At 37.6% G+C, this 10,880-nt stretch overlaps 2 protein-coding genes across 2 annotated transcripts in view; one reads left to right on the top strand and one right to left on the bottom strand.

Annotated features, from left to right (window-relative positions):
- Positions 1–1,273: 1,273 nt before the first annotated feature.
- LOC107740782 (receptor expression-enhancing protein 5-like) lies at positions 1,274–9,019 on the bottom strand. The gene is made up of 5 exons (XM_016553283.1): positions 8,771–9,019; positions 8,572–8,665; positions 3,164–3,302; positions 2,010–2,178; positions 1,274–1,805 (listed from the first exon to the last, which is right to left on the bottom strand). Exons 1-5 carry the CDS (start codon positions 8,886–8,888, stop codon positions 1,756–1,758), a joined length of 570 nt encoding a protein of 189 aa, XP_016408769.1. The 5' UTR covers positions 8,889–9,019; the 3' UTR covers positions 1,274–1,755.
- A 577-nt stretch (positions 9,020–9,596) lies between these two features.
- Positions 9,597–10,880, top strand: part of LOC107740787 (m7GpppN-mRNA hydrolase-like) — an 8,071-nt gene continuing 6,787 nt past the window's right edge. The window contains exon 1 of the mRNA XM_016553288.1: positions 9,597–9,950. Coding sequence (XP_016408774.1) covers positions 9,898–9,950 — 53 coding nt within the window. The 5' untranslated portion in view covers positions 9,597–9,897. The remainder of the gene's footprint in view (positions 9,951–10,880) is intronic.

Raw genomic sequence — 10,880 nt, 5'->3', positions numbered from 1 at the left:
TGTAATTTTTCTTTCCATCATGCTTGAATTATTTAAATCTGTCTCGGCTGTAAAATAATCTGGACTATTTTTAGTGCGCATCAGATAATGTCACTTTTTCCACATTGTACTACTGTAAATTATTGTATAAAGTAAATCAAATGGGCTTTTCTCAGGCTGGTATTTTTTTAACTATTTCCCCATCGACTCAGGCTATTTCCTCTCTTCTTTGGTTTTTTTGACGTTTCTTAATCTCAGTAGTTTTGAATCATGAAATGGGGTAAATATTCCACGTGTATTCGTTCTGTAGGATCGTTTGGTTTGTTGATCTCCTCTCTGGTTTCTCTCTATCTGTAAGTGAATTGGCCTCACTTTATAACAGCATCATGTCAAAAAATACAAGCGGTGTAACAAAAAAAGGACATGAACGGGTCGATCGTAGCTAGAGGCACTTATGAGCTCTCCTTAGAACATTTCCATGATGATCTTTCCTCTTATTTTCTATAAATGTTGGCAATAATGTAATATTTTCTATGCAGCCCGAGTAAGTCAGAATGCTGTTACAGGACATACTGATGTACATAGATCTCCTTCTATATTTCAAATCCAAATTTACACTGAAAATGCATGGATTTTTAAAGTAATTGTTTTATATAATTGTTTATAAAGTCATTAAACTCAAATCACTGTTTTCACCTGTAATCTGGCTTTAATGTAATTTAGCGTGCTTTCAAGTACATTTTACGATTTATGATTCAGAAGCATTTGATGATGATTGTCTGTACCAATGAATACAAGCTTCTTTTTGGGTAAATTTCACAAACTGTCGCTGATGGTGTTGCTTATTTCAGTATGATAGATTTTAATGCCAGGAAACTTGAGTCTGTCACTTTTGTCAGCAATGCATTGCCTCATTTACCATTTAAAGTATGTTGCTTTGCCCTTGAGCCTGCTGTTTGATGCATGTGAACTACAACTGAACATGCCAGAGGAAAAAGCATGGCGTTTTGCCATCTGCACGATGTTCTGCTCTTGCTCAACTCTTGCGTTCAGACTCGAGTGCAAATGCATTTCTTCTGTCCTCTTGCACAAGTTGACTTGTGTGGTTACAGAAATGAGCAGAAGTTAAAACATTGCTGATGACACCAATTTACACTATTTCACAAGTGAAAAACCTACAGCATGCTTTCACTAGTTGAGTATAAGAAGAAAAGCTTGCTTGTTAACCCAGCTTACAGCATCTCAATTAATGATTGTTAACAGACTGAGAGAAGTGATGAGACCGTCAAGCCCATGTCTTCCAATAGTTTAATAGTTGACGTCAAATGCACGATTCATATGCTTACAGTTCCATTGATGTTGCCAGAAGAGACATTTCTACAAACAAAAATCTTTTCACACATAAATACATCTTCGAATGCATAATGTTAAATGAGCTTAAGATGCAAGATAAACTATTTGATGACTTTCTACTACAAGCCAAAGGCTAATGCTGTCTATAGGAAAGATAAGGAAGTTTACTGAGACTGAAGCACTGCAGGGTGAGCGTCACTGGATATCTTGTAACATGATCTATGTCTTACCCACAACTATGGTAACTTGGCTGTCTGATGTAATCTAATACGGCTGCCACAGGTTTAAAGACAGGCAAAGGCAAAGGGAGTAACAATAACGACCCACTTCCAGGCGTTTGAAAAATAAGAGCATATGAAGGCAACATTTATTCAGGCGAGCGTCATCCTGTAGGACAGGAAGCAGTTGAAATGGCTGTGGGTTTTAGTAGGTCTTTTTCTCCTCAAATATAATGTTGGCAGTGGCTTTCTTGGCTGCAAGACAAAATAAAAGACTGGATTAACAAGAGTTCATAACTGATTTTAAAGACTGCAAGGAAACACAGAGCTTGGACATATCACTGATGAAACATCATCTGTCAGTGAAGATCCAAATGCATTTTTAATTGCTATTTCTCCAATCAGAAACCAACTCAACTGACAAAAACAGCAAATGCATGAACTGCATCTGGTTTTCACCTTCATCTCTAAACTTGTCTGCCGCCTCTGATGCTTTATCCGTGATGTCTTTCATCACATTGTCGATCTTGGCTTCATTCTTTAGGAAGAAGGGCCGGATGATTCTTGTGTAGAGCAGAACAGAGCCGTTTGATGGAGTGGGAGCCATGCACCAAACCAAGAAAGCGCACTAGCGAGCCAAAAGAGAAACAAAACCATTAATCTACTCCATATTAGAAAAGCATTAATTTTACATATGAAAATATTAATGTTGTGCCCACTGTCCATTCACACAGTTGTTCTTTTAAGGGCTCAAGCACAAAATGCACTAAAGTAAACGTGTTTGGGCTGTAACGCCTCAATCGTCAATCTTAAGGCACCTCAAACTGAGGGGCCTTAAATCACTTGATCAAAAGTGATCAAAATCAGGTTAAACTGTAGTTCAGTGTGGGCACGTCTAGCCCGAACGTATTTATCAGAAGACACCACCTTTAAATGGCTATAGCTTTTGATAGCATTGTGATATTTTCAGAAAATGTATATCTCTCCCATCTAATTTCAATAGGTCAATAAAGTCAGTAATGATCAAAAATATGTTAATAGGAAAATAAGGTTTGGCACACTTAACAGGATGGTCTCTAAACCATACTGACACCACCAACCTTTTCTTTTAGTTTTAAACTTTGAATCCTTTGGTCTAGAAACATCACGATTCTTCTTCTGATTTGTATCTTCAGGGTAATTTTAATGAACTAAATTCTAGTAATTAAAACCTTGTATTTGGCCACCTGTGCGTTTATGATTTAACATTAATCAAATATTCTTCTCTCTCAGTCTTCTCTTCATACTGGCCCTGCACTGACTTGATGACTATTCCTTTAATCTAATATTTTCTGCTATTCTTATTAATTGCTGCATTTGTGATGCTTATCAATCATTTAAAAAATGCTTTTACTATTTATTATAACTATCTCAAGTTATCTCTTTCTTGTCATGCACCAATAAAAAAATGAAGAAATTGTATTTTTCATTAAATAATAACAATTACAGGTGAAATATTGTTGCCAGGGTTACTTTACCAATGCACTGAAAAGTCCAAATCAACATGACTGACATGTTATTACAATAAAATGCATTTAACTGTAGCTAACATAATGTTATGTACCGTACAATACCTTTCCCAGGAAGTAGAAGGGGAACCAGGAGAGGAAAATGTCAGCGAAGAACTCGGCGACGCTGAACACGCCGTAAACCACCCAGTAGGTCAGCCATTTGGTGTCGTCCTCTTTGGTCGCGCTCTCGATGGCTTTGATTCTGCAAACACATGAAGCGTCACAGTCTGATATGATGACCTGAAGTCTGCGTTCTCTACACACCGTTTGTTATTTCAGATTTACTAATATTAGATAACAGACAGAAGATTGTTCATTTAGAGCATTAGATAACTGCTTCTCTTGTCTTGGGAGAAGACCAGGATGTTTTAACCCTGTAACCCCATTTTTTTTTTTTTACAAACAGACGTGTGTGTGTGTGTGTGTGTGTAAATATACAAATACAACAAACAATGCTTTATTTTTCAGGTACAGTAGGTGTATTTAGTAGTAGCATTCAAGAAACTGTATGAACAAAACGCTATTAAAGTTCTTCAGTCAGAGCAGTGAATGGTTTTTCTCTTTGTGTATTTTTTTTGTTTGTTTTATTAACATTAAATGGATAGTTCACCCAAAAATTAAAATTATGTACATAATTTACTCACTCTCAAGATGTTTTAAACCTGAATGAGTTTCTTTCTTCTGTTGAACATAAGTTGCTGGTCCCCAGTGACTTCCACAGTATTTTTCTCCTACTATCAGAGTCAATGGGGACCAGCAACTGTTTGGTTACCTACATTTTTAAAAATATCTTCTTTTGTGTTCAGCACAAGAGAGAAATCAATACAGGTTTGGGACAACATGAGAGTGAGTAAACAATGACAGAAATTTAATTTTTGGGTGAACTATCCCTTTAAATGGCAAGCGGCAGCATGTTTAGGATTATTAGTCTGCTGTCACTTTAAGACCTTCATGCATCTAATATACAGTCACGCATCTGTTCTTCTCTCAACTGTTTACTTTCACTTTAGACATAACCAACTGTGTTTATATGTAAACTTGTGTGTTTTTGACAGTATTAGCGCAATCCGACACAAAAGATAACTTAGTCCAGTAATCAGGCGCTGTTTGACATGATTTTTAATGTGCGCGCGCTCCAGAAAAAGCGCATGTCAGAACAGCTCGTGAATGAAATGTTTAACCGACGAGGCTTTAAAACCCATGCAAATAATGTACCTTTGTGATTGCGAATAAGTGCAGTGTCCCGTGAGTGTAAATGAGTTAGATGTGATGTGAATGTATGTGGCGTTGTACAGTATATTGAGATAACTGCAACTGACAGAATGTGCGCTGTAGCGCAATACTATGATATTTCTTCAAAAGCAGATCGTGGAGACATTTTAATCGTCCATGATCAAATATTGTGATGTCGCACACCCATAATTTGATACATCAAATATGGGCTTTTATGGACCTTATAATATGACATGAATATGGAGCTTATACTCAAGAAAGAAAACGGAGCAAAAATACTCAAGATTACTGCAGATATTGTTATTTACATGGCCAAAAACTAAGATGAAATTCTGACAGTTTTTAATGTAAAAGTATAGGGGGGGGGGTTAAGATGGGGCTATGATGATTGAGAGATAAACAAATAGACCAATAAACATTCCTCAATCATATTTGATACATTTTAACATGATTTTTTCAAAAAATGATGAATGGAAAATCAAATAAGTAAAAAAAAAAAGTTGCTTCAGTCTAGTAAATGATCATCTTGAAATATTACTAATAATATGAGTTATTCTTACGTTTACTTGATAAAAATCAGTAAAGATATCACAGCAAAAAGTTTTTTTTACAAACAGACGTGTGTGTGTGTGTGTGTGTGTAAATATACAAATACAACAAACAATGCTTTATTTTTCAGGTACAGTAGGTGTATTTAGTAGTAGCATTCAAGAAACTGTATGAACAAAACGCTATTAAAGTTCTTCAGTCAGAGCAGTGAATGGTTTTTCTCTTTGTGTATTTTTTTTGTTTGTTTTATTAACATTAAATGGATAGTTCACCCAAAAATTAAAATTATGTACATAATTTACTCACTCTCAAGATGTTTTAAACCTGAATGAGTTTCTTTCTTCTGTTGAACATAAGTTGCTGGTCCCCAGTGACTTCCACAGTATTTTTCTCCTACTATCAGAGTCAATGGGGACCAGCAACTGTTTGGTTACCTACATTCTTTAAAATATCTTCTTTTGTGTTCAGCACAAGAGAGAAATCAATACAGGTTTGGGACAACATGAGAGTGAGTAAACAATGACAGAAATTAAATTTTTGGGTGAACTATCCCTTTAAATGGCAAGCGGCAGCATGTTTAGTATTATTAGTCTGCTATCACTTTAAGACCTTCATGCATCTAATATACAGTCACGCATCTGTTCTTCTCTCAACTGTTTACTTTCACTTTAGACATAACCAACTGTGTTTATATGTAAACTTGTGTGTTTTTGACAGTATTAGCGCAATCCAACACAAAAGATAACTTAGTCCAGTAATCAGGCGCTGTTTGACAGGATTTTTAATGTGCGCGCGCTCCAGAAAAAGCGCATGTCAGAACAGCTCGTGAATGAAATGTTTAACCGACGAGGCTTTAAAACCCATGCAAATAATGTACCTTTGTGATTGCGAATAAGTGCAGTGTCCCGTGAGTGTAAATGAGTTAGATGTGATGTGAATGTATGTGGCGTTGTACAGTATATTGAGATAACTGCAACTGACAGAATGTGCGCTGTAGCGCAATACTATGATATTTCTTCAAAAGCAGATCGTGGAGACATTTTAATCGTCCATGATCAAATATTGTGATGTCGCACACCCATAATTTGATACATCAAATATGGGCTTTTATGGACCTTATAATATGACATGAATATGGAGCTTATACTCAAGAAAGAAAACGGAGCAAAAATACTCAAGATTACTGCAGATATTGTTATTTACATGGCCAAAAACTAAGATGAAATTCTGACAGTTTTTAATGTAAAAGTATAGGGGGGGGGGTTAAGATGGGGCTATGATGATTGAGAGATAAACAAATAGACCAATAAACATTCCTCAATCATATTTGATACATTTTAACATGATTTTTTCAAAAAATGATGAATGGAAAATCAAATAAGTAAAAAAAAAAAGTTGCTTCAGTCTAGTAAATGATCATCTTGAAATATTACTAATAATATGAAAGTTATTCTTACGTTTACTTGATAAAAATCAGTAAAGATATCACAGCAAAAAGACACACGACGCACAAGCTGAAGGTGGATGTTTGTACAATTAAACTTCAAGGCTTTTTACTTGCTAAAAAAGTGTGAACCATGAGTAAGAAAGGCATGTAGTAGATTGAGTACAACAGGTTTTTCAGCAAAGTTTTGATCATGTTGATAATTTAGAGGCCTCAGAAATGCATGCATCAAATATGATAGAGCAGGCTTTATAGGGTTAATTTCATGTGATGTCTAGATTAGTGAGTATAAGGAGTCACACGGGCTTCTGTGGTTTGCCTTCTTTAACCCTGAACTGTCTCTCAGCATTTCACCAGATAACGGTACAAGATTGTGAATTTATACTCATTTTCATAATTCTGTTCATAATTACATTAATAGCAGTGTGTTTAATGGGTTGAAAGTTCAAACCGTCAAAATCTGAAAGTGCTTCAAGTGTCCCCTGAAAAGGTTTTTGTTCTGTGATATAAGTGAAACTGTGCATGCTTGACACGCAACACCAAACCTCACTGATTCCTGCGTGTCAAGCAAACACAGTTTAGCTTCCTTTTGACCATATTTTTTGTGTGTTGATCAATGTTTCTATGTGAAGAAACGTCTAAATTAGTCTGTTCATTATATAAAGAGATCCTGTCTCTTCAGCAGACTTGGATTAAACTGCTGGATTCATGGCTTGTTTTCTTGTACGATGTTTTTGTTAACTTTTTGAAGCTTGAAAATTTGGGTTGCCTGGACTTCAGAAACAAGAGACTGTGGGTGTGATATTGGTTTTATATAACGGAAGTTAACACAAGAGGTTAACAATATTGCCTGTTACTTTGTCCATTTTATCTCTACTAAAGAAAATAGGTGCAAACGAATCCAGATCAGGATGGTAGTGGTGTTTTGTTCTAAATGAATCAGCGATGTAAAAGATTCAATGATTCAATTCCTCACATTAATAATAACCTCATTAACACTGCAAAAGAAAATGAACTTCCATAATTTGCAGGTCCTTTTAAGATTAGCATAATTTAACATGATTTTTGTGCTTTTTCCCCCATATAGGTTTATTCATGATCAGTAAATTGGACATGAGTAATTATTTATTTGTTATTTATTCATTACATTATATTATATTCAGATTATGTTATTTATTGAAAGGTTATATTCTTTAAAATTTGGTGAATTAATTATCTGTTTAAGTGCTGTTGATAAGATGTTGTTGAATGGAGATGCTTAATGGGTGGACAACTAAAACTAAAAATATTGAATGAAAGACTGAACACACATTTTGAAACTGAGAAGTGTAGGTGTAATAAGCAATGGCTCCTGCTGCCTACTCCTTTTGCTCACTGTGTTGTCTTGTAAATATTGTTAAAGCTTTTTTTTTTTGAGTTTGAGCCAAAACAAATTAAATAAATATGTTGTGTTACTGTTATATAACAATAATGTTATGTAATCTAAAACTATTCATGTTAGATGGTTGTTATGAAATAGCACAGATGTGAATAATGATATATTACAATTATAAGATGTGCGAAATAAATCACCATCAAGGGGGTGGAGATGGGTGGGTTTAGAGGTGGAGATGGGTGGCTTTAGGGGTGGAGATGGGTGGGTTTAGAGGTGGAGATGGGTGGCTTTAGGGGTGGAGATGGGTGGGTTTAGAGGTGGAGATGGGTGGCTTTAGGGGTGGAGATGGGTGGGTTTAGAGGTGGAGATGGGTGGGTTTAGGGTTGGAGATGGGTGGGTTTAGGGATCAGGGATGGAGACGGGTAGGTTTAGGGTTGGAGACGGGTGGGTTTAGGGTTGGAGATGGGTGGGTTTAGGGTTGGGTTTAGGGGCGGGTTTGGGGGTGTAGGGACGCTGGAGGAACCCGGGAACTTTAAATGGCTGTGGTTACATTCTGGAATTTCCAGTAGCCCCTCACTGCAGAACAAAGATCCAGGGGGTGGGGTTGGATCCACATATAGGGGGTGGAGATGGGTTTAGGGATCGGGGTGGAGATGGGTGGGTTTAAGGGTGGAGATGGGTGGGTTTAGGGGTGGAGATGGGTGGGTTTAGGGATCAGGGGGTGGAGACGGGTGGGTTTAGGTATATGTAAGGTGGGAGGAGTTGGATCTGGATCCAACCAAGCCACCTTGATCTTGTGTTCTGCAGTGAGGACCATCTCGAATTAACAGCTAGTTCTGGCCAGAAAGATCGATTACAGCTCCAACTCACGATATGTATGCAGGATAGACGAATCCGATGAGATTACAGAGCAGAGAAGCGCCGTATCCGATCACCAGATAGACTGCAAGGATCGCGATGACAGCTGCAAGACAAAAGACAACATCAGCCTACTGCCAGCTCTATTCGTGCGCAAACAGCATTAAACTGAAACGGTTCCTGGTTCAGATCTTCCTCCAGCAGCGCTCACCATATGCGATGTAGGATCTGCTCACTCCGGTCCTCGCCTCGATCTTCGCCAGCACGTCCGTCATGAGATTTTTCTCGTAAAGGAACTTATCGAAGCGTTCTTTCAGCCCGTGCGCCATGATTCGTCTGTTCCGATGATGGATTTATTGAGATATGAAATAGAATGCATAAACAGCAGCTGAAGTCCCGCTGCTCGCACCAGCTCAGTGTGTGACTGAGGGCGTGACGTCACGGAGCCACTTCCTCGACCACACCTTTTTTTCTTTTCTTGCGGAACTTATGAATATGAATACATGCACGAACAGGGAAATGAGACATGGATGTATCTCCTACAAAAAAAACATTAACAAGATAATTAATAATATGGGTTTACGCACATAAAGTTATGGCATTATCTACACAGGAAAAAAAAAACAAGAATAACAAATGCTTTTCAAAAGCACAAAAATAAGATTACAACCTATCTTTTTTTCTTTTTCTATTTTTAAATTGTCATAATACAAAAAAAAAAAATTCCACCCTTCATAGCGGAGCGAGGCAGACAGCCGCGAAAGATAGGCTTTTATTTTTTTACATTTAAAGTTGAATGAAGCTGCCGCTGAAAATATGGGTATCGATCTATTCCTAGTGGCTTGGGCTTTGACTGTACGAAAAGCCCAATGCATCCGAGTTATAATTTTTTCACAGTTTAGCCAGGTGATTATAAACACATTTATGTATTGCATGATTTTATAAAACAAACAATCAGACAAACGTGCTAATCTCCTAAATCGCTCTCTGAACTTCACTATGATTGGCCTCTTGGTGATGTCCGTTATGTGCAGAGCGATGTGATTGGTCAAGAGCTCTAAATTTGCGCGCTCTGTCATTAACTGCCGCTTCTGGTCCCGCCTACTCTCAAGTACTTCATGGATTTGCGGCGCTATATTTTTAGCTTGTTAGCATGCTAGCATCAGCGTCGTGGATATAAATTCACAGCATTGCTTGCTCTTTTATTGTATAGCGTTTGAATGGTACAGAACCATGTACTTTAGCCACATATTATAAATGCGAAGCACGCGAGTGTAGTAGCTTTGCGCTGTTTTTAACGCACAGGTCTTGCTTGTTCGGGATGTTTTTACCCTTAACATGGAGACAAAAAGAGGGGAGATTCCTAACGGGGTGCTGGATGACCTTTGCAGGTAAACCGAGAGCATACATTCACATCTGACTGTGTATTTAAAAGCGCATATAAGTGTGATGTGCGTTTTATCACTTTGAGTGGTCGAATAACTCGTAGCTGTTTTTGTTATACGGCAGTTTAACGGACTCAGTGAGGCTGCGTTGCAAAACCTACGAAACTGCTAACAGGCAGCCTATGAAGTATGGTGGGCACCTTCCGAGTCAGCTGCAGTTTTGTACATTTTTGGCGCGTCCTGAGGATATTTGTGTATCACATCACATGCGCATTTCGAGTCAGCTGCGGGTTTGGACGCCTGCCAAGTAGGCGGTATTTAGACTCCAGAAGTGAGTAACCTAATAACAATTCCCAAAGTCATTCGTCTGATGGAGATGATGACAGTAGTTACTGTTGTGCTTATGTTCTAGTATTTTGACCTAAATGGTCAATTGACTAGGCTACTTGTAGCACTACTTCCGTGTTTTATTTGGTACGCCTCACGCATTTCCGGTAACAACATTCACGCATCTACAAATCTGAATGCGATTTCCTGTGTTTTTAATTGATTTGTTTAATTTACGTCATAATAAAATATTATTTTTATTATGGTATAATCAGGTTTTCATTTTTTGTCCTTAGCTGATCACATCCCAGTGAAAGTAGATAATGAGAGTGCAGATTATTATTATGACTACTTAAGGTTATCTAATTCTTAGATCTGTTAGATCAGGCTGTCAAACGCAGTTCCTGGAGGGCCCGAGCCAGATGCCTTGTCCAAATATCCACACTTGTGCGCTCTCAAGTGGCCAAGACCGCAAGTGTGGGTATTTGGACAAGGGGAGAGTATAGATTCAACCCTAATTAAACACACCTGGGGCCTGTACCATGATGATAGATTAACAAATTCAGAGTTACAGGATTAGTTTCGAGTTGACAAAACCAAACCACTCCA

The sequence above is a fragment of the Sinocyclocheilus rhinocerous genome, unplaced genomic scaffold (assembly GCF_001515625.1).
Source record: "Sinocyclocheilus rhinocerous isolate Xijiao unplaced genomic scaffold, SAMN03320098_v1.1 scaffold1097, whole genome shotgun sequence".
Classification (NCBI taxonomy): Eukaryota; Metazoa; Chordata; class Actinopteri; order Cypriniformes; family Cyprinidae; genus Sinocyclocheilus; species Sinocyclocheilus rhinocerous.
The sequence above is the reverse complement of the archived record's forward strand: the minus strand, read 5'-3'. Positions and strand labels throughout refer to the sequence as shown.

Bases quoted from the DNA above. Each gene is read 5' to 3' on its own strand.
- LOC107740782 (XM_016553283.1), bottom strand. From the start codon at position 8,888: ATGGCGCACGGGCTGAAAGAACGCTTCGATAAGTTCCTTTACGAGAAA. The intron at 8,666-8,770 runs GTGAGCGCTGCT...TTTGTCTTGCAG, and splicing joins CAGATCCTACATCGCATATG to CTGTCATCGCGATCCTTGCA. The intron at 1,806-2,009 runs GTGAAAACCAGA...TTTGTCTTGCAG, and splicing joins AGACAAGTTTAGAGATGAAG to CCAAGAAAGCCACTGCCAAC.